The sequence below is a fragment of the Ascaphus truei genome, chromosome 9, assembly GCF_040206685.1.
Source record: "Ascaphus truei isolate aAscTru1 chromosome 9, aAscTru1.hap1, whole genome shotgun sequence".
Classification (NCBI taxonomy): Eukaryota; Metazoa; Chordata; class Amphibia; order Anura; family Ascaphidae; genus Ascaphus; species Ascaphus truei.
Genome location: NC_134491.1, coordinates 38,156,608 through 38,180,814, shown reverse-complemented (window position 1 = coordinate 38,180,814; position 24,207 = coordinate 38,156,608). Strand labels below are relative to the sequence as shown.

Below are 24,207 nucleotides of genomic sequence, written 5' to 3'. Positions count from 1 at the left end.
AATTGAAGCAACTAATACCCGACAACCCAGGAGTTGGGATCGTCTACATGCTTCCCAAAATCCACAAACCAGGAAACCCCTGGAGGTATGGATACACTCACTGAAAAAATATCAGGCTTAGTGGAGAATATCCTCAAACCTTTAGTCAGAAGCACCAACAGCTTCATACAAGATACTACTGATTTTCTTAATAACCTTAACAACCAACTACCATCCAACACACTGCTAGTTACCATGGATGTAGAATCCCTTTACAGCAACATCCCATACCAGGATGGTATTAGGCTTGCATGCAATTCCGTATAACATCTCCCCTGGATCATAAATACAGCAGCTGATGTAATTACCAAACTGATAGAATACATCCTCACACACAACTACTTCAGCTTCAACAAGGAAATGTACCTACAACGGATACCAAGATGGACCCGCAATATGGCAAATCTTGAACAAAGATTTCTAACTACATGCCCCCACAAATATTACAGAAACATTGATGACCTGTTTATAATATGGACAGATAGTGAAGGAAACCTACAACAATTCCACGAGTCCCTGAACTCATACCATCCATCATTTAAACTCAAAATGGATTATTCTGCAAACGTAGTAAACTTTCTAGACAACAGTAAACACTGAAAGATGGCAAACTACACACACCTGTATACAAGAAACCTACAGACAGATGCAGTTACCTCCACAACTCCAGCTTCCATCCACTCATACAAAACAAGGTATCACACACACCCAGGCTATAAGATACCACTGCATATGCTCTGACACAGAAGACAGAAACAGGCATCTCACCACCCTGACCGAATCGTTCAGACATCAGACAAGGGATACCAACCAAAGACCATTGCCAGAACTATTACATCTGCACTAAAAGCCCCACGAGAACACCTACTACAATACAGACAGAGAGAACCTACCACACTCATACCACTAGTGGCCACATACAACCCTACCGTAGATGGAATACGAAAAATAATCAAAGATAAGCAACACATGCTGGAAGAGGATGTGACATTAAAAGAAATCTTTCCCAAACCTCCCATTCTTGCGTTCCGGCAACCACCAAACAGAAATTAATCAACAGAAAACTTAAAGACACGGATAATGGCACAAACCCGTGCAACAACCCACGTTGCAAACTCTGCAAACACATATGCCAAAATCCCACAGCCAGTCACAACAATGGAACCCTCAATGTTAAAGGATCATGCAGCAGAACATCCATGGAACATGGTTTATATGATTCAATACAACAAATGTGACCAAGGACATTGGAGAAACCAGCCAAAAACTTCATGGAAGAATGTGCATATTCAGACAGACACTCTATACAACACCATGAAGAAGGAAGATACTGCTCACCAGTGGGACATCATTTCTCACTACCAGGTCATTCTATAAATGATTTAAAAATCAAAATCTTCAATGGAATGTTCAAACGCACCCAAGTGTGGAAAACATTTGAGCTCAGAATGATAAGACTGACACCAAAACAAGTGGACTTAATGCAGACATGGGGTTTCTCACACACTATCATAATTTGTTGTAATGGCCCTCCCTGCCATTGTGCCATCCTATTTGGTCTTGTTTTGCAGCCACAGGACCTGGGAACCTTGCAGTCATTGAGTCGACCATGAACGCCTCTGTATACCAAAATATTCTAGTGTCAAATGTGAGGCCATCTGTACGACAGCTAAAGCTTGGCCGAAATTGGGTCATGCAACAGGACAATGATCCCAAGCACACCAGCAAACCTACAACAGAACGGCTGAAAAAGAAAAGAATCAAGGTGTTGCAATGGCCCAGTCAAAGACCAGACCTCAACCCGATTGAAATGCTGTGGCTGGACCTTAAGAGAGCTGTGCATAAACAAATACCCACAAACCTCAATGAATTGAAGCAACGTTGTAAAGAAGAGTGGGACAAAATTCCTCCACAACGATGTGAATGATAATCATACAGAAAACAATTACTTCAAGTTATTGCTGCTAAAGGTGGTTCTACAAGCTATTGAATCATAAGGTGTACTTAGTTTTTCACACATGGCTTCTCCATTTTGGCTTTATTTTTGTTAAATAAATCATGACAGTATAATATGTCATGTGTTGCTCTTCATCTGAGGTTGTATTTACCTCATTTTAAGACCTGCTAAGGAACAGATGATTATTATTATGTCCTGAAATGTAAAACCATGAAATTCAAAGAGGGTGTACTTTCTTTTTCACATGACTGCATAAAATATGTGTCGTGTGTGTGGTGTTTTTAATGACGTCACCCTGCCTTGCATTCAGAGACCCCGAGAGCCAATGACCGCCAAGGCCAACCCCGCAGTCAGCCAATGGGAGAGCTTGACAGCCAATGAGCGCGACCACAGACAATTTTTCCAGATAGATATCGATCTGGAAAAATTGACTGTGGTCGCTCTCATTGGCTGTCAAGCTCTCCCATTGTCTGACTGTGGGGCGGGCCTTGGCCATACACACACACACACACACACACACACACACACACAGTTAGGTCCGGAAATAATTGTACACTGATACAAGTTGTGTTATTTTGGTTGTGTACCAAAATAAATTAAATGTACAGTTAAATAATGAATATGGGCTTAAAGTATAGGCGATCAGCTTTAATTTGAGGGTATTCACATCTAAATTGGAGGGTTTAGGAATGACATCTCTAATATGTAGCCCCCTCTTTTTCAAGGGACCAAAAGTAATTGGACAATTGACTCAAAAGCTGTTTCATGGACAGGTGTGGGCTATTCCTTTGTTATTTCAATCATCAATTAAGCAGGTAAAAGGTCTGGAGTTGATTCCAGGTGTGGCATTCGCATTTGGAAGCTGTTGCTGTGAAGCCACAACATGCAGTCAAATGAGCTCTCAATGCAAGTTAAACAGGGCATCCTTAGGCTTCCAAAAAAATATATAGAAAATCCATCAGAGAGATAGCAGGAACATTAGGAGCGGCCAAAACAACAGTTTGGTACATTCTGAGAGAAAAAACGCACTGGTGAGCTCTGCAACACAAAAAGTCCTGGATGTCCACGGAATACAACAGTGGTGGATGATCATAGGATCCTTCCCATGGGAAAGAAAAACCCCTTCACAACATCCAGCCAAGTGAAGAACACTCTCCAGGAGGTAGACATATCATTATCCAAGTCTACCATAAAGAGAAGACTTCACGAGAGCAAATACAGAGGGTTCACCACAAGGTGCAAACCATTCATAAGCCTCAAGAATAAAAAGGCCAGATTAGACTTTGCCAAACAATATCAAAAAAATCCAGCCCAGTTCTGGAACAGCATTCTTTGGACAGATGAAACCAAGATCAACCTGTACCAGAATGATGGGAAGAAAAAAGTGGAGCCTTCTATGGAGAAGGCTTGGAACGGCTCATGATCCTAAGCATACCAAATCTGTAAAACACAGTGGAGGCAGTGTCATGGCATGGGCATGCATGGCTTACAATGGCACTGGGTCACTACTGTTTATTGATGATGTGACACAAGACAGAAGCAGCCGGATTAATTCTGAAGTGTAGAGGGATATATTGTCTGCTCAGATTCAGCGAAGTTGATTGGACGGCGCTTCACCTTACAGATGGACTATGACCCAAAACATACTGCGAAAGCAACCCAGGCGTTTAAGGCAAAGAAGTGGAATATTCTGCAATGGCTGAGTCAATCACCTGATCTCAACCCGATCGAGCATGTATTTCACTTGCTGAAGACAAAACTTAAAGCAGAAAGACCCACGAACAACAACAACAACTTAAGACAGCTGCAGTAAAGGCCTGGCAAAGCATCACGAAGGAGGAAACCCAGCGTTTGGTTATGTCCCTGCGTTCCAGACTTCAAGCAGTCATTGCCTGCAAAGGATTCTCAACAAAGTATTAAAAATGAACATTTTATTTATGATTGTGTTAATTTGTCCAATTACATTTGAGCCCCTGAAATAAGGGGACGGTGTATTAAAAGGGTTGCATTCCTAAACATTTCATACAATATTTCTGTTCAACCCGTTGAATTAAAGCTGAAAGTCTGCACTTCTATTGCATCTCGGTTGTTTCATTTCAAATCCATTGTGGTGGTGTAGAGCCAAAATGATGAAAATTGTGTCAGTGTCCAATTATTGCCGGACCTAACAAATATATATAACACGGTACGTGTGTGTGTGTGTGTGTGTGTGTATGTATGTATATATATATATATATATATATATACATACACACACACACACACACACACACACACACACACACACACAGTACAGCAAAAATAATGTATTTTGCTATTACAGACCTTCCTGGGACTAATACAATTACGTGGGAAATGCATGTTAGAGGCCCCATACCCGCTCTCCACATCCAATAATGGATTGCAAGCTCCTCGGTATCCTCTAGCGCACTGGGCAATAGCAGCGCAATGTAAAGAATAAATAACCCGGATTAAATGTCGTTCTGCGGTCAAGAGAAAGGCAGGCACTTACCTCCCGAATCCCCCCGCGGCCCTGTAACACCGGCGGCGACTCACCTCGTCACCAACTCAACGCGTCACCGACGGGGGGAGAGAACCGATTACGCCTCCGAGGGTGAAAAGACTCCCCGCGCGTGGCGTCACTCACCGGTATTCATCTGCAATTGGACAGCGGCCTGATCCGCCTTCACTCCCCATTGACTCGTTCTGCTGTCTCTCCTAGACAAGCCCCGCCCACCACGCGAGCGTCTGCAACGGCCGAGGCGTCAATAGCCAAGCTCGGGTGCAAAAACGTCAGTGGTTTCCCCGCCCACCCCTGTCACGAGCTGAGACAGCGATTGGCTAACCCGTTTCCTTCGCCTTTTAAGAGATCAAGAGCAAGCAGTGGGAGGGGGTGGGGCTGCGTGCTGACGTGGACGTTCTTGTGCCTGACGCTATGCACTCGCCAACTTCTCAAGATGGCCGCCCGAGGCGCGCGGCATCGCTAGTGTCACGGGTCTGTGAGGAAGACAGTTCGTTTCTCGTGGCCCGCTCGTGACCGGCCTCCTGTCGAAGTCGGTAAAGGGAAGTAGCCGGTGAGTCGGGGTCCCCTGTCCTGGAGGGGCCCATGGGAGGGAGTCGGCACTGCTTCTCCTGATTCGCGTGTGTTTCTCCAGTTGGAATTCGCCGTGAAAATAGATTTTGTTTCAAGATTCCTGGAATCATAACATTTGAAAGTTAATGTTACAAATGATTTTTTAAATCAGAAAATGTGAGTTAGTTTAAGAGTGTGTGAAAAATAAACTGCAGAGTAGGGTATTTTTGCCGTGGAAAAGTGACTAGCTTTACCATACGGCCAATTCTGTGTGTTTGATTTTATTGGCCTAGAAAGTTCCTTTTTAAAATATTTTTTTTGTCAAATTCTTAACCCTTTCTTTTCAATGTATTGCTGGCCTCTTTTGCAACTAAGGGGTTACGGGTTCGGTTGTACCGAGGTCTAAATGATCAAATATATGAATACTATCTGAATGTCTAGTACTTCAAAAAGAAATGAGACGTATAAGCGGTCTATTTATGAAAGCAATTCTTGGGCAAAAAAAACAACTCCAGTTACTGTCAACCAGACTTTTTTTTTTTCTCTCTGAACATTATGCAGGTATTTTCGCCTAATTATATAATGTTTTCTAATAGTCTTAAGTATTTAAGAAGCAACAAAACCGAATGTACCTGAAAACATCGAGAGTTGGGCTTTACATGGAAATATTTCCGTGTTGTGGTCTGAAATATACACCCTTCCTTTCCTCAGTTGGGTAATTCATTCCTTCAGATCAACACAAGACATTACATCAGGAACAGATGCTTTGTAGAATAACAATCTTTCAGAGCACATGACCAAGGTGGTATGTCATATGATTAAATGTAAAATTTATTTACAGATTAGACTTGCTTAGCAAGAAAAGACCACCTCGGCATCAATGAAAGAAAACAAGGAAAATTCGAGCCCTTCCGTGCTCTCTGGCAACCTGGACCATGCAAAACCATGTTGGTACTGGGACAAAAAAGATTTGGCTCATACACCTTCACAGCTAGAAGGACTTGATCCTGCAACGGAAGCAAGATACCGTCGTGAAGGTGCCAGGTTCATATTTGATGTTGGAACTCGACTAGGACTGTATCCTTTGTCAATTTACTTTTGGGTTTTGCAAAGTAGTGTTGCAAATGAGACCATGTTGTTTTTATTTTCCTATGTATTGTTGACTTATTTAAAAGTAAGTCTAGTAAAAGCATCCTAATGGCTACCCCATATGTTTTACCCACATGTACTGCTGTTATAGTATGACAATTCATTTCCAGAAATGCATAGTAAGAAGTGCAGGACAAGTCGACCATTTTAAATCTGTTTTAGTCACTTGCCTAGATGTTAATGCATTGTTGAATACTGTACACCTCTTACCATATTAAATGGAGGCCTTTGAGCGAGACACGGTAATACAAATTGTAGGCTAAAGCTGTAAAATTCTGGGCATTATTGAAATCCCTGCTCTCTGGTTAAAATTCCGAGCATTATTCATTCAGTAATGCCTGGAATTTTTGGTAGCTTGCCAAGTTTTTATTTCTAGACAATCCGTTTTTCCTTTGTCAGAACAGCTGAGACAGGGCAGGGGATTGATCAGGAGGCAGCAGCCAGGCAGTGACTCCTCCCAACTGTGCAGAGTTCCACACTGGACACGGTGAGAGGGAGAGTGTATTTGTAGCTGCCATAGAGGTGTGGGGAGAGCGGAGGCGCACTAACGCTGAGGCTCGCCTGCTTCAGTCAGCGCGATTGCACGAACTTGCAGGCGAGCCAGCGTGCGCGAAGGAAGCCGGGAGGGAGGTGGTTGGAGGCGGGGCAGTGACGTCGCTGGGCTAATCGCCCGCGACGCACTGACGTCAATGTCACGGCGACGACGTGACGGCGCCGTGACGTTGACGCTGCTGAAGGCTGATTGGATGTTTTCAGCCGACAGCGCGCTGAAAAACAGCTTGGCTGCAAACTCCAAAGCCTGAGCACGCCTGCGGACGCTCGCGTGAGCCCCCTCTCAAGGCATCCTCATTGAGGATGCAGGGGCTCAGCGCGGAGCGTCCGCACGCCTCAGCACGGCTGGTCCATCTATGGACGCAGCCTAAGGCTGAGGCCCCGGTAACTCCGCTACACGCGTGCCCGCGAGACTGGCGGCGCATTCAGCCGATTCCCCGGTCTGCAGTGAGCTACGGGACGGGGGGGGGGGCGTGGCGGGGGTGCTGCTATGACGTCACTCGGCAGGTTCGCCCTCATTGGCTGAACCGCCGGGGGCGTGGCCTGGCTCTCCGTCCCGAGTCCTGCTCTCAATTCTATTGAAAGCAGGAGCAACTCTCGCCACAGCACTGCGGCCCCCCCTCGCAGCGGGCCCGGCGCCATTGAGGGGAGGGCTCTCGTCCCTGCAGCGTCCGCCACAGCGGGCGCTGCAGTTGCCAGCGGGGACCAGGCCTAAGTCCCCGGTGGAAGCTGCTGCACGCGTGCCTGGTGTCCTGGCGGTGCGTGCACAGCTTAAAACTGCAATCTGCAGTCTGTAGGGAGTGATGGGAGGTGTGACCATGACACGGGGGGGGGTGGGGGGGGCACACTGTATTTATTGCGCATTTGCACTGTATTTAAGAATTTCAGACCATTTACCTGCGCATTACATATCAGAAATCAATATTCTTTGCAAATAATTAATTCCTTTAAAGCGTGTTCAAGATCAAGTTGGCTTTGTCTTGTTTATGGATGTCTAGACTCCTGAATTATTATACACTCGATAAATATTAATAAATTAGCCTGAAATTTCTATGTACACTTTTCTTAATAAAAAAAGAGCAAACATAAAAGAAAAATACCAAGTTACATACATGAAATGCAAATGAAAAGGGGCATTATTTAACAAAACAAGTAAACTTCACTACTCGTATTGGCTCCATGTGCACCACGTGACCGTCGCCGCACGGTAACACAATCGTGGTTTATCCCCTGCTGGCTGATGCTCCACAGCACTGCGTGAGCCAGCACGCAAGGAGACACTGGGGCCTGCCACGATTGAGGAGAGATTGGTGTGGGGCGCGCACCGGCATCACTACCAAGGACCTAGCCCAAGTGTGTCTACACAGTTTTTGTAGCGGCAGTTTGTCTGTCAGCAGTAGTAGTGTGTGTGTGTGTGTGTGTGTCAATCGCGTTTGGGTGTAGCAGCAGTGTGCATATAGATTGCAGTAGTGTAAGTGTATATCGAGGTGTCTATTATTTATTTTTTTAAAAGCCTACATTTTAGCCTATAATTATTTAGCCTTTAATTATTGTCTAGTAATGCCCTGTTCTGAGGGGCACAAATATTCAGGACCTTTTTTATTTAGAACTTATTTCCAGAGTTCACTTATTGAAAATAATAATAATTTACTGTAAGGTAAATGGCAGCTGTTCCCCCCCCAAATCTACACAACTACAAGCAGATATCTTTAAGCATCATGAGATTTGAGGCAATCTACTGAACTACAAATATTTCATGAATATTTATTAATGACTAACAAAATGTTATTTAAATTGTTGTATCTTTATTGCAGTTGAATCTCTTTTTAAAGACCTGGACCATGGAACGACAAATGTACTTGGCCACTCACCTGGGTCGAGTGCATTTTGCCCGCTGTCGTTTTACCTGTGGCGGCGTGGTGCGGCGCCTGCCGGCATTCTCCTGCTTTCCCCTGCAACTTGCGAGTTTCTCACCTGCAGTTGTTGTCAAAATGGCTGTGCGGTGTCAAATGATGCTGCGTGGTCACGTAGCGTCCCGTTGTCGTGGCAACGTGGCGTCATTTGACACCACAGTCATTTTGTCGGGAGACACTCGCAAGTTGGAGTAGAGGTAATACTCGTGAGGGGGGGGGGTGAGTTACTTTTTGTTTTGGGCGAGTGTCTTTTTTAAAAGAATTTGTCGAGCTCTAACTATATACAAATCTTTTCAGGGTTTGTAGAATGAGCTTTCAAAATAATTATTTATCCCAAGATAATTACAAAGGACACAAGATCATCCCTTAAGGTTGGAGGAAAGGAGATTTCACCAGCACAAAGGAAAGGGTTCTTTACAGTAAGGGCAGTTACAATGTGGGATTCATTACCCATGGAGACTGATGGCAGACAATTAGATCTTTTTAGAAAGGAAAGGTATACAGGCAGGGATATACCAAATAAGTAAACATGGGAAGGATGTTGATCCAGGGAGTAATCTGATTTGCCAATCGATTGCCAAATATTGGAGTCAGGAAGGAATTTATTTTTCCCCGGATAAGAGATCATTTGATGATATGTCACTGGGGTTTTTGGTTTGTCTTCCTCTGGATCAATATATTGTAAATACGGATATAGGATAAAATATCTGTCTAATTTTATCATACGTTGAACTCTATGGATGTATTCAACCTCATCTATGTAACTGTAACTATGTAGCTATTTGTATTTATGTATGTACAGCTTAACCCTGTTATAGCGTGGTCCTCGGGGGCCATCCGCGACCACCGCGTTATAAACGTGGTACCGTGTCCGCCGGAGGGGGAAAGCTGAGAACTCTCCCATAGTTCCCAGACCCGGTGGGGCAGCGGCAACAGCACACAGCACTTACCCGGCATCTGGCAGCTCTTCTCCCTGTCTCTGCTTCCTGCTTCTGCTTCCATCTTGCAAGAGCAAGCTCCCTTAAAGAGACTGTGAGTGTGTGCCGTGTGCTGTGAGTGTGTGCCGTGTGTGCCGTGTGCTGTGAGTGTGCTGTGTGTGTGCTATGAGTGTATGCAGTGTGCAAAACAAAATTATTTTATTTATTTTTTAAATTCGGGGTCCACGCTCAAACCACGTTATAAGCGGATCCGCGCTATAACGGGGTTGAGCTGTATATCTTAGCGTCATTAATGTTCATAGCAGTAATACACGTGAAAATCATATAAATAACACGCAATGGGAAGAAGTGCTTCAGACATAAGTGACACATTGGAAAAAGAGTCCCTACCCTGAAGAGCTCACAATCGAATGCGTGTACATGAAAATCTGTTACTAGAATGTCTGTTTCTTTTCTCTAACTATTTTAGTGCTGTTATTTTTAGAGTTCCATTTGAAATTAGAATTAATATTTGTATGTACATAGTATTTGGTCACATTCAAGACATATTTCTTAACCAGTGGATCAGACATTATGACACTCTAGCCACCGGAATAATTTATTTCCATCGCTTCTACATGTTTCATTCCTTCAAACAGTTTGCTAGATATGTAAGTATAATAAAATAAAGCATTATACAAAACGATTTGTTTTTTAGCGGTTGCACTTCATAAAGATGATTACATGAGGCAGCAAGGTATTTGGAGGGATCATTGCTGCTTTTTAATAGCTATCCCATATGGATTCCAAACACAAGAATCAGATAAATAGATTTTTCTCTTTCATCTCCATGATTACACATATGGAGTGTTTGACTCTGCCAAGCTGGGACAAGACAGCACTAACCAGATGAAGGAGAAATATTACATACAGTGGCAAGATAGTTTGGGAACCCCAATGATGATTAAGGGAATTCCATAGTTTTTCAACGATAACCTTCTTAAATCAGAACCAGTCTTTTATCAAATATACACTGCTTATATTAACCAATTCCATGTCTTTTAAATAAAAATGATGTATGAATTAGACAAACATTGAGTAATTTAGAGTCCGGGTATGGGCAAATGTAAGTGAAACCCTGGTTGTATCAGCAAAATTAAAGGGGATAATTAGATTCAGGTGTTTTTAAATAATTATGTAGTTCAGGGGTTAGTTTAGCAGGCTGCACCCTATATAAAGATCAGACTTTGTGAGTTTGGTCTTCACCATACAGGTGTGTGGAAACACATGCCACAATCAAAATAAATCTCTAGAGAATCTCAGAAAAGCACTTATTGATTCTCATCAGTCTAGAAAAGCTTACAAAACCATTTCTTAGGATAAGGGGCTCCACCAATCCAATGTTAGTCTACAAATGGAGAAAGTTCAAGATAAGTCACTTGAGCCAGGAGCGGTTGTTCCACCAAAATAAACAGGCAGGTGGTGTTTTTATTTACTGCTCTGAGCCATTTGGGAATGGAACACCTTTCAAAGTCTGCCGCAGCTTGCACAGCTGCAAGCTGGAGGAACATGACGTGGATCTGACTCTTAGAGTTATCCAATGGCTTGCAAGCTTTTACCGATGCCTATGCTAGAGTCAAAGATGAGAAAGCTGTGGAAGTGCTTGTTAAAGCTCTAAATTGGCAAAGGAGAAACTAGTGTACAGACTTTGTGGCATTGTCTGTCAACTTCCAGTGGTATTGAATCTGCTTTCACAGGGTCCAGTCCTCTACCTGAATTCAGCTTTCCTAGAATTTATAGTTTGGAAATTGAAAGGGGACAATTAAGGAAGCCTGGACTTTTTTTCAGAGACATTATCCACATGATGCAGTTATTTAAAGAAGGCAATCTTGGAGGGGAGGGGTGGTGTGATGTATTTTTCTTGTTGTGCTAGTAGGTTATTGGACCCTTGGATAAGAACATTCCCAGAATTCTGAATTTCCTACAAGTAAATTTTGACCAAGTCCTCTTAATTTTGTAAGTTTCTTACAACTGCTTTAGGAGCTTTCTTTCAGTACTCCATTGCTAATGATAACTACATCAAGCGGTTCATAGTTGCATACTAGAAGTTAAGGCCTGTAATTAGGTCTTCTACTCCTTTCATGAATTTGAACATAATTCTGCATGCATAAATAGAAATACTTTTTTCAACACTTGCCTCGGCTACATTGGCTAGAAGGGGTGAATTACAGGCATTATCATATCTCCTTACGTCATTCTTCATACAGACAAGATGGTCATGAGAACGGTTCTGTAATGTAGACCAAATGTGGCATCATATTTTTTTTTTTTTTTTTTTTTTTTAAATCAGACAGAATAATACCTTTATTTTATCCAAAACTGAAATGTAGAAAGTTACACTGTTTAGGTGTGATGAGAGCCCTAAAACAATACGTGAAGAGGCAAAGGTATTTCAGGCATACAAATAAGTTTTTTTTTTTTTTTTGTCTTGTTTTGGGAGCCAAGGAATGTGGTTCCATGGCCTCCATCTCTACTATATGTACATGGGTGTAAAGCTGTGTATTACAAAAACCTACAAGCGTGAATGTTCTGTGAAAAATTGGGCTTATTTAACCAGTCATGGCAATTTCCTGGGCTCTTGGAGCTTGGGCATTAGAGATTCAAGGCAGCTTCATCGTCATCATTGACTACTTCTAGAAGGCTTTCAAAATTACATGTCCTTTTTTTGGTTTGAAAAAGCCAGATTTGGTAAAAACTCTTTGGGCAATAGTGTAAGAAGCAGCTCTTGGGTCCCACCCAGAAGACTTGATTCAGCAATTCCCAGTTTGTGGGGAGATGGAGGAACATAGCACTTTCCTTTTATTATTTTCCATTCTCCCAATCCGTCCATGTCCATACTGAACACATACATTTAATTGTGTCCCAGGGGGAGAGGGGGGGGGGTAGGGTAAAGTATATCAATGAGGGAAGAGATGATTCTCTAAAAGAATTTCTGCCTTCCCTGTGTGGTAATGGGGAAAGGTGTTTTTTAAAATTATTATTTATTTATTTTTGGTCTGAATGGTTCGATTAGAAGCACTTTACAATTTGGAGAAGTATATTCTATAGCTTTGCTGGTCAGCCATGTCCTACCCCAGTTAGGAGCCGCCAAATTCACCATTGGTGTGGTCATGGATGTATTCAGAGGAAAATGGTAACGACCTTTCCTGCTGTATGTTCCGTTTGAACTGTCTGTCTTTTCAGTATAACTAGTTAGTGTTACATTGAAAGCATTCAGCACAAAATGTTTAAAATATGTTGTGGAGAGGCATGTTTTATCCTGGATAAGTTAATGTCTTGGGTTTGAAAAGAAAAGGGAATTTTCCTGATCACCCTGGCAGTGGGCACCTTTGGGTTAATCCCTTCTCACTCTAGGTAGGACAGGAAATAGACTTTTGCAGGTAGGCCATATAAGGCCCCTCCCTCTACCTGCACCTTAGTCTTTTTCCTGTCCTCACAGCTTGGAGTAGGATTTTTTATTTTGTAAAGGGACTCGCCTACTGCACCTTGTGCAGATATCCAGGGACCTCAGCCTCTCTGCCCTGAAGCTCCGGTCGACGCGCCCATGCGGTGGCAAGACGGAGACCCCTAAGAGTCTGGGGAGCCCCAGGAACCCAGTACATCCGTGGGGTGCGGAACAGCTGCAGCCGCGGGCGTGGAAGCTTACATGCAAGGAAGCCCCAGTACCAAACAAAAGGAGAGGGAGCATAGCAGCTGCAGCTGGGAGCCCGTGGAGGCCCAGACTCACCGCATTAGCGTCTGGTACGCTGCGGTAAAAGGAACCCCAGGAGCCCGCTACATCGGGGAGGGGGGAGCAGCCATAGCTACGAGCCGGAAAAAAGGCTCAAATTAACCGCGCTAGCGTCGGGAACGCTGCGGTAGAGGGAACAGTGCACGGGAGCGCGCGGGTCACGTTCCGGCTGGCAGGTGTGTGTGCACAGACACGCGGGCCGTGCACGCGCACTTGATGACGTCACAGAAGCGACGGACACACTGTGTGTATGTGTGAGTGAGACTGCAGCATGGAACGCTCAGCAGGGAGAAGCCAAGTGCTGGAAATGGATTCGAAAATGGAGACACCTAAAAGTTCAGTTCCCAAGACTAGGTGAGTCCTTAGTTTTTAGTTCTACATGGGGAAAAATAGATGGTCTATATACATTAGGGTGTATGTTTAGTATTTATTTTGTTTTTATAAAATAGTTCGGCGGTTACCCTCCCAGAAGCAGAATCTTCAAAGGGTACGGGGGAATCCCTGCAACATAAAAGAAAGGTTGCTAAGAAAACTAAATGGTGCGCAGCTTGCGAGAAACCAGCCCTAATAGGGAAGAAATGATGTGAAGATTGTCTTAAGGCAGCTGCAGGGGATTCCAACGAACAAATGAGCACTTTCCTTGTATTGATGAAGGAGGCAGTTAAACAGAGTGTTGATGCGGCAGTCCAGCAAGCAGTTAACCCGGCGCAGAAAAGATCTAGATCCCAAACCAGTCTGGATAAGGGGAAAGGTTTTTCATCAGATGAGTCTGACATTGATACTTGAATCCATTTCACCCTCTGATTGTTTTCATCAGATCAAGATATTCAGGAAGAGGAATCTGAATTTGATGTAGAAATGGTGGATCCACTCATCAAAGCCATGAGACAGGCATTGGAACTAGAAGATACAGAGGAGTTAACCCACAAGAAGGATAATCTTTTTGGGGCGAGACAAAGAAAAGGTAGTCTTTCCTATCCATCAAGTAATTAAAGACCTCATTCAGGTGGAGTTGGCACGACCAGACGCCAGAGTATTTACGCCTAAAAGGTTTGGGAATATGTATCCATTCCCACAAGAGGAGGTAAAATTTTGGGATGTCAGCCCAAAGGTGGATACTGCTATTTCCAGAATAGTAAAAAAGACCACAATCCCAATAGAGGAAGCTGCGTCACTTAAGGACGCTATGGATTGGAAGATGGATTACGTGTTGAAGAAAGCATACGTTACAGCAGGAACATCCTACAAACCAGCCATAGCAACTACGTCAGCAGCAAGGGCTATGCGAGTGTGGATTGCCAACATTGAAGAGGCAATAGACAAGGGTGTAAAAAGAAGTGCTATTCTTAAAGCACTGTCCGAGGTAAAGTGGGCAACAGACTACATAGCGGAGGCCTCATTGGATGCGGTAAAATTAGCAGCTAAATCTATGGCGCTAGCGGTATCAGCAAGAAGGGCTTTATGGCTCAGACAGTGGATGGCTGACAGCATCAAAGAACAGCTTATGTGGACTACCATTTGAAGGTGAATTCCTCTTCGGCAACAAACTGGATGCCATAATAACAAAAGCATCAGGAGGTAAGAGCACTTTTTTACCTCAGGAAAACAGGGCCAGAAGATTCGGTTTCCAACAGGCTAATAGAAACCAGTATAAGGAAGCAAAGGCATATAGACCTGGCAGGTCATTTTCAAGACAACATGGAGGGGCGGCCAGAACCGGCTTTTTCGTGGCGCCAGAGGAAGAGGATCATTTGCAAAGAACAAGTCCACATGAAGGTCAGAGGGCCCAGCAGTTGTCAGTAGGAGGGCGACTGAAGCAGTTTTCTGCAACATGGGCCCAAACAATACAGGACAATTGGGTATTAGAAACCATTCGTCAGGGGTACAGTATAGAATTCAGAGATGCCAAGAAGAAATATGGGCCTAATAACATGGATACAGTCCAAGGAAAAAAGAAGGCAAATTAATTCGGCTTTAAAGAAGTTATTACAAGCAGAAGTAATAAAGAAGGTACCTCAGGAAGACAGAGGAAGTGGAATTTATTCCAGAATATTTCTAGTAAAGAAACCTACAGGGGATTACAGAGCAATCCTAGACCTAAGAAAGGTAAATTTATTCTTTAGAATAAGAAAATTCAAGATGGTGTCGTTGAACCTGATAATTCAAGAAGTACAACCTGGAGACTGGATGGTGGCGATAGATTTAAAAGACGCTTATCTACATGTGCCCATAGCAAAGGGACACCAAAGATTTCTAAGGTTTGCAGTAAATCAAGATCATGTATCAGTACACAGCACTGCCATTTGGTCTGGCGACTTCCCCAAGGACGTTTACAAAGGTTCTAGCCCCTCTAGTGGCAGAAATGAGAGAAAAAGGGATAGAAATATCCCCGTACCTGGATGACATCCTGGTAAATTCAAAAAGTCTGGAGAAACTACAACAAGACCAGAAGATGGTAATAACAGCACGGCTGGTTAATAAACAGAGACAAGAGTCATCTCATGCCCACTCAGCTGCTAAGATTTCTGGGGGTAGAATTCGATACAGCAAAAGGAGAAGTGAGACTACCAGACGCAAAGAGGCCTGACATAGCCATGCAAACAAAGAAGCTCAGGAAAGCTGCCAGGACTTCAGCAGAAGAGTGCATGAAGCTCCTAGGGAAATTCGCTTCAACATTAAGCGTCACAAGATGGGCAGCACTACATATGAGACCATTACGAAACAATTTTTTGCAACAATGGAACGGGAATCACAAAGACACAAGACAAATAATCTTGTTACACCCACACACAAAACAGGAATTAAAGTGGTGGGAAGATACCTGAAACCTGGGAAAAGGACAAACACTACACACATTGCAGTGGGTAAGAATTACAACAGATGCGAGCAACACAGGTTGGGGTGCCGAAATGGGAGAAACATTGGTGCAAGGAACCTGGACAAACCAGGAAAAGCATCTTCCATCAAATCTGCTGGAACTAAAAGCAGTACAAAGGGCCCTAGAAGCTTTCCAAGACCAAATAAATGGTGGCTATATAAAAATAGAATCAGACAACAGGTCAGTTGTCAAGTATATAGCCAAGCAAGGAGGAACCAGGAGCAGAAAGCTGATGAACCTCACAGCAGAAATCCTCTTTTGGGCAGAGCGCCACTTGTCAGAAATTACAGCCATAAATATCCCAGGACTGGAAAATGTCGCAGCAGACTTTCTTAGTCGGAACATCTTACACCCAGGAGCATGGGCATTAGATCCACAGGTGTTTCAAGAACTGGTAGAGCGATGGGGTCAGCCAGACATAGATCTCATGGCGACACAGAACCGCAAGGTAAGGAACTACTGTGCCAGACCGTTTCATCCAAGCGCACAAGGTACAGATGCTCTCAGTTTCAAATGGGACTTCAAGTTGGCATACCTGTTCTCTTCAATTCCCCTAATTCCGAAAGAAATCAGGGAAGACCAAGCAGAGGTGATATTCGTAGCGCCATACTGGCCAAGAAGGCTTTGGTTCACACACTTGGTAAATATGGCAGTAGATACACCATGGCACATACCAGATCGCAAAGGGCTGATGCGACAGGGGCCAATATGTAATCCGAACGCCAAACAATGGGCCTTGACGGCATGGCGATTGAGCGGGAAACATTGAGACTGAAGGGTTGTTCGGAAAAAAACAATCCAGACCCTTTTACAAGCAAGGAAAGGTTCCACATCAAAAGTATACCATAGAATCTGGCTTTGCTTTCGCGATTGGTGTGAAAAAGAAAAAATTTCCTTTCACCTACAATTGTATCAATAGTAGAGTTCCTGCAAAAGGGATTTGAGAAAGGTCTCAGTCTTAGTGCAGAAACCTTTACTTTCAATTAGCTATCAGCCTTATTGGAAAGAAATCTGGCAATGGAAAGATTAGTCATCAGGTTCTTGCAGGCAGTTAAAAGATTAAGGCCTCAAATCAAGAACAGGGTACCGACATGGGACTTGTCTCTAGTATTGGATGTACTAACGGCAGCTCCGTTTGAACCGATACAGGAGAGAGGCTTAAAATGGTTATCATGGAAAATGGCGTTCTTGATGGCAATCACCTCAGCAAGGAGAGTGGGAGAACTACAGGCTCTATTAGCCAAGGAACCATTATATACATCAAGACAAGGCAGTTCTCAGACCAGTGCATCAATTCCTGCCAAAGGTTGTATCGCAGTTCCATATGAATCAAGAAATTGTGATTCCGTCATTCTGCCCAGAACCAAAGAATAAGAAAGAAGAAAGACTGCATAAATTAGACGTGGTAAGATGTCTAAAAGTGTACATGGAAAGGATGCGAGATATCAGAAAGTCAGACTATTCATCATACCAGAGGGACCGAAGAAAGGTCAAGCAGCATCAAAGACAACAATTTCCCAGTGGATAGTGTCTTGTATTAAAAAAGCTTATGAAAGCAAAGGACAAGATAAACCTTTGAACATTAAAGCTCATTCTACATGGGCCATGTCTACTTCATGGGCATTTAAAGCCCAGGCTACACCAGGACAGATATGCAAAGCGGCATTCTGGTCCTCATTCAATACATTCTTGAAATATTACAGACTAGACGTATAATCATCAGCTGACGCAAGCTTTGGTCGTAGAGTGTTAGAATCTGTAGTGAAATAAAGTGTAAAGTGTATTAATAAAGGTCAAACTGATAAAGGCATTAACTGGTGGTGTTTATTCTGATGTATCCCTCCCTAAAATTGTCACTGCTTGGGTATGTCCCAAAGGTGCCCACTGCCAGGGTGATGAGGAAAGAAGAAAATTTAAAACAACTTACCGTAATTTTCTTTTCCTGGAACCATGGCAGTGGGCACATAGTTACCCTCCCTGTGTATGTCTAATGCCTATCAGTTATATTTTTCAGCTATGGAAGAATCGGAAGACTAAGGTGCAGGTAGAGGTAGGGGCCTTATATGGCCTACCTGCAAAAATCTATTTCCTGTCCTACCTAGAGTGAGAAGGGATTAACCCAAAGGTGCCCACTGCCATGGTTCCAGGAAAAGAAAATTACGGTAAGTTGTTTTAAATTTTCTTCTTTCTCAAACTAAAAATGCTAGGGAATGTGTTTACCCTGTTTTAGAGTAAACAATAGGCACCTGACACTCTACCAAAGAGATGCATTCACCTTGAGGGCTGAGGTTTTGGATGGTAGTGTGGGAAGGTCTATTTAAACCTTTATTTTTGTGTTAGGTGACTGGAGCCTGCTGCCTTTTCCTGGCAGGTAAAGTTGAAGAGACACCCAAGAAATGTAAAGACATTATCAAAACTGCTCGTAGCTTATTAAACGATGTGCAGTTTGGCCAATTTGGAGATGATCCAAAGGTAAGGAGCTTGTTTTTAAAGGCTAATGTGTAAATATTTAGTATACCATACTTTGTATTATTGAAAGCGTTAAATTAGTGTAATGTCGTTTTGTGAAAGTCTGTTTTTGTTGCAAATTGTGTGTTTTTTTTTTTTTTGTTTGTTTTTTTTTAACAAACTTGTAGAATGAAATGAGTGCCGTACTTGCAGCAAGTATGAAAGCTTGCATTTATGTTTCTCAAATTCACTAGCATTTACTGTGATAAACCAAGCATGACCACTTACCGGAGACACCCTTAACTTTCAATTTACTGAGACAGAGGTTTCCAACTCCAGTTCACAAGGACCACCAACAGTGCAGGTTTTGTTTTTCTTCTCAACTTAATTTTTATTAAAGTTTTACAAACATTTATAAGGGGAGGAGGAAACAGAAAAAAGAATGGAATAGAGGGGGGAAAGTGGAGTGACGCAGCACTCCCTACGAGCATACAGTTAGGTCCGGAATTAATTGGACACTGACACAATTTTCATAATTTTGGCTCTGTACGCCACCACAATGGATTTGAAATGAAACAACCGAGATGCAATAGAAGTGCAGACTTTCAGCTTTAATTCAAGGGGTTGAACAAAAATATCGTATGAAACGTTTAGGAATTGCAACCATTTTCATGCACAGTCCCATTATTTCAGGGGATCAAATGTAATTGGACAAATCAACACAATCATAAATAAAATGTTCATTTTTAATACTTTGTCGAGAATCCTTTGCAGGCAATAACTGCTTGAAGTCTGGAACGCATGGACATGAACTTTTGATTTGGCCGCTCCTAATGTTCCTGCTATCTCTCTGGATTTTTTTTTTTATTTGGAGCCTAAGGATGCCCTGTTTCACTTGCATTGAGAGCTCCTTTGACCGCATGTTGTGGGTTCACAGCAACGGCTTCCAAATGCGAATGCCACACCTGGAATCAACTCCAGACCTTTTACCTGCTTAATTGATGATGAAATAATGAAGGAATAGCCCACACCTGTCCATGAAACCGCTTTTGAGTCAATTGTCCAATTACTTTTGGTCCCTTGAAAAAGAGTGGGCTACATATTAAAGAGATGTAATTCCTAAACCCTTCCTCCAATTTGGATGTGAATACCCTCAAATTAAAGCTGATAGACTGCACTTTAAGCCCATATTCATTATTTAACTTACTTGAATTTATTTTTGTAAACAGACAAAATAACAAAACTTGTATCAGTGTCCAATTATTTCCGGACCTAACTATGTTGAAATATAAATGACAATTCCAATAAAAATATATACATTCACAATGAGTCATAAACATTTGTACAATAAGTAGTTGGACATTTGTAAAATGTTGTCGTTTAGTATTGGTAACCATCCGTTATAAGGAGATAAAAGGGGAGAATATATAGAGAGAGAGGGAGGTGAAGGAGTGGAGGCAGCTCATTGAATATTCTAGGTCTCCTGTCAAAGTTGAGTATGTTAATAGTTTGCCTTTGGTTATATAACTAAGTCAAATTTGCTAGTATATTTTAGACCCTTTTATTTTATAATATCGATCGTTTTTTTATTGAAGAATGCTGGTCTGATTGAGAGAAGCCCTTGGGCATTGATACTCATCTCAGCCAATGCAGCCAGACTCTTTAACATTTTATACAGGAGTCTCTCAGTACCCTCTTGAGCTTCTCCATTTTAAGAGTGCCATATTCTTGCCTTAACCTGATGGATTATTGGCAAGTCCCTGCTCATCCATGCCGCCGCTATGGCGCAGCGTCTTGCTGTCATATGGGAAATCAACTTCTTTTGGTTTCTGTTCATTTCCTCCTATGGTCTATTTAGGAGGGTCGAGTGGGAGAGAAACCTTATGCCCTCTGTGCGTCTTCCAAACCACCCCCATCTCAGGACACAACCACCATGTGGATGAACGTGGCTCGTTGACCACAACCTTTTGGACATATGGGGGAAGTCCCTGGGAATATTCCTGCCAGACGCACTCGGGTCAAGTACCACCTGTACAAAACTTTGTATGCATTCTCTCTGATTTTGTGTCCAAATTGAGCATGTGCTAGCTGCCTCGAATATCTCCCGCCATATTCCAGGATCTATAACTACGCCCAAATCTCTCTCCCAGTGTGATATAAAGGAAAATTCCTTTTCTGAAGAAAATAAAAAGACGGGAGTACTGAACAAGGTCGAAATGGACACTTTTTGATGTGGGGCATTGTAACAGTGTGTCAAATAATATCAAGGGTGGAGGTGGGTTTAAGCGTTGGGCAAATCCCTTTATCTGTAAATATCTAAATATGTCACCTTTCGAGATTTCCCTTGGGCTTGTCCATAACATTTTTATTCTGTGGATTCCCCTTGACCTCCACGCTTCGAAAGAAGTTGTTTATAAGACCTGGGTAGAAGTCTGGGTTGGAGATACCGGTGTCTTCACCAAGCTCTCAGTAGTGAGATTGGTCTTTCTTTTGTTCCTGTTCCATAGAGATAAATTGTGAGCTATTGTTGGTAGATATCCACCAGCTATCTTTTGGGAGGGCCTGGGTGACCACAGTATTGATCCCAGAGCCTGCGGGAGTAGCAAATGCAGTTCCACCTATCACCTGTGAATCGGAGCGCTAGGCTAATACCTCACTGAACGGTGCTGCTTTATAGTAACAGAGCAGGCACAGGAGTGTCAACCCTCCTTTTGTTCTGGATTAGCAAAGTATAGTTTTAGCCACTCTTAGTCTTTTTTTGTTCCAAACAAAGATTCTTACATGGGATTGTAGTTCTTGTATGTCCTTTAATGAGACCGGAATATGGAGCATATGGAACAAATACAAAATTCTTGGGAGGAGATTCATCTTTACAGCATTAATTCTACCAATCCAGGATATATTATGGGTGGACCATCTAGCCAGGTCAGCCATAAGGGTCTTGATTAGACTCTGGAAATGTGCTCTTTATATGGACAGTCATTTGTTCGATTAAATACCTAGATATTTCAAGGTTTCATTACACCATTTAAAATCAAAATTGATTTCAATTAATTTAGTGACAGATTTGGGTAAATTGATATTCAGGGCCTCTGATCTATTGGCATTTACTTTGAAATCTGAGAGCCCCCCTAAAACCCAGAGCTCCTGAAACAGGTTTGTTAATATTGGTGTTTTGGATAACATTAAAAATGTATGATCAGCGAAGAGAGCTTTTTGTGTTGTTTCTCGGACTGGAATACCTCTAATATTGGGGTTGTCTAATGTGGCTAGCTAGCGGTTCAAGGGAAAGAGCATACCCCTCATATAGTCCCAATCTAGATTATTGAATGCCTTTTCTGCGTCGAGATAGAAGCATTGATGGTATATTTGTTTTCTTTGCATGGGCTATTGGGTCAATCGTTCTCCTTGCATTATCTGCCGCCTGCCTGTTTGGGAAAAATCCAACTTGGTCTGGGTGGACCAGCCTGGGCAGTACTTCATTAAGGCGGTTGGCTAGTATTTTTTTAAAAATCGATCAATGAAATCGGCCTATAGCTCTTGCAGCATGCCAGGTCTCCCTGGTTTAGGCATAAGGCATATATGAGCTTGACTCTTATTATTGGGGAACTCCGCTCAATTTAAGATAGAATTAAAGAGTTTTTGTAAATGTGGTATAAGAGGACGGGCACATTTCTTGTAATATAGATTTGAAAACCCGTCTGTGCCAGGGAATTCGTTTGGTTTAGACACTTGATCACCTCCGCTATCAACTGTGCAGATTAAGGCTATCCTCATTAGCACAGATGGCCCAATCCATTTTGACTGGACCACATGCTCAAGCAGGTTAGTGGTCATTGGGGAAATCTGTTCTAAGAGATGCCTACATTTTGGAGAGACATTGCTCTAGGGTCAGCGGTGTTAAAACTGTCCAAGGGCACCAACAGGCCAGGTTTGAAGGATATCCCTGCTTCAGCACAGGTGGGTGTCATTTTGATTGAGCTACTTGTGCTGAAGCAGAGAGATTATTCAAACCTGGCTTGTTGGTGGCTCTTGAGGCATGTGTTTGAGCTGCACTGCTGTAGGTAATACCTACACTGACCTAATGTTTGATACAAGGGTTAGTCTATTTAACATTGTGTGTAATGTCTCCCTAACTGTTGCCCTTCCAATAAATTTAGAGCTGATAGCTATTCTTGTACAAGGCTAAAGCCATGTACCAGTACAGAATAACTGTTGTCTATCATAATATACCCAATGATTATAAATATTAATTACTATATTTTACTTTTAGGAAGAAGTCATGGTCCTTGAGAGAATTCTTCTCCAAACAATAAAGTTTGACTTGCAAGTGGAGCATCCATACCAATTTCTTCTCAAATATGCAAAACAGCTGAAAGGTAAAAATATTAAAGCCAGTCAAAATACATGTGTTTTTTGTTTTTGTTTTTAAAGCTAATATTACCTTCAATGTGTATTTCCATTGTTTTTAGGGGACAAAAACAAAATACAGAAGTTGGTACAAATGGCATGGACATTTGTGAATGACAGGTACATTCTGAATAAATAATTGTAATATCAAAACCTGTTTGCACAACAGAGTATAAACATTGTTAATTTATATGAAAGTTGTTCATGACCCTGTATCACCACTGCTTTATTTATTCTGTTACTTTCAAATGTAACTGTTACTAGTGCAATATATTGAACCAATTTGTGCTAATGCCTGCCACGGAGCATTAAAATGTATGCTTTTTCTGTCTGCTTCTCAAATATCCATACTTATATCAAGCCATCTTTGATACAATTTGTGTAAATCTAGTTGTAATTTTGTTATTGTACTGTATGTCCTTTTTAGCTTGTGCACCACACTGTCCTTGCAATGGGAACCAGAGATTATAGCTGTAGCAGTTATGTATCTTGCTGGTCGTTTGTGCAAATTTGAGATTCAGGAGTGGACATCAAAGCCAATGTACAGAAGATGGTGGGAGCAATTTGTTCAAGACGTACCGGTTGATGTTCTTGAAGGTATGCAATATGTTTAGCTTGCATTTCTATAAAGACCACTTTAACATATGCTGCAGTGTGTTATATTGTGTACAGTATGTATTTTGACAATTTTAAAATGAGACAAATTCCTTTATGGATCGTCTATATTCTGTAAGCATGGGGGATTTTATTTGAAACTTCATTGTCTGAATAACATGCTGAAGAAATGCATTTAAACACCTGAGCCCGACGTAAAGGTGGTAAAACCTCTACATTTCCAGTCAGATGAAATGTCTTCATAGTTACTGCCCTAATAGGGATACATTGTTAGCACCTTTCTCTCAAGTCTATTCAGTACTGCTACCTTAATTAAAGCATGTTTAAGCACCAATTATTTTTTATATCTACAGTCGTGAAAAAGAAAGTACACCCTCTTTGAATTCCATGGTTTTACATATCAGGACATAATAACAATAATCTGTTCCTTAGCAGGACTAAAAATTAGGTAAATACACCCTCAGAT

At 42.3% G+C, this 24,207-nt stretch overlaps 2 protein-coding genes across 6 annotated transcripts in view; one reads left to right on the top strand and one right to left on the bottom strand.

Moving 5' to 3' along the window:
• SETD3 (SET domain containing 3, actin N3(tau)-histidine methyltransferase) overlaps positions 1-4,790 on the bottom strand; it is a 124,960-nt gene extending 120,170 nt beyond the window's left edge. Inside the window, exon 1 of one of the 3 annotated variants that reach the window (XM_075614394.1) lies at positions 4,644-4,790. In XM_075614394.1, the coding sequence (XP_075470509.1) occupies positions 4,644-4,693 (50 nt within the window). In that variant the 5' untranslated portion in view covers positions 4,694-4,790. Of the gene's footprint in view, positions 1-4,508 lie in introns of all 3 variants that reach the window. The other 2 variants (XM_075614397.1, XM_075614396.1) reach the window with 2 other exon arrangements.
• Positions 4,791-4,891: 101 nt separating this feature from the next.
• The window catches only part of CCNK (cyclin K), a 41,283-nt gene continuing 21,967 nt past the window's right edge, over positions 4,892-24,207 (top strand). The window contains exons 1-7 of one of the 3 annotated variants that reach the window (XM_075614398.1): positions 4,894-5,070; positions 5,911-6,146; positions 10,190-10,271; positions 18,609-18,740; positions 22,990-23,095; positions 23,189-23,246; positions 23,554-23,723. In XM_075614398.1, coding sequence (XP_075470513.1) covers positions 5,950-6,146; positions 10,190-10,271; positions 18,609-18,740; positions 22,990-23,095; positions 23,189-23,246; positions 23,554-23,723 — 745 coding nt within the window. In that variant the 5' untranslated portion in view covers positions 4,894-5,070; positions 5,911-5,949. The other 2 variants (XM_075614399.1, XM_075614400.1) reach the window with 2 other exon arrangements.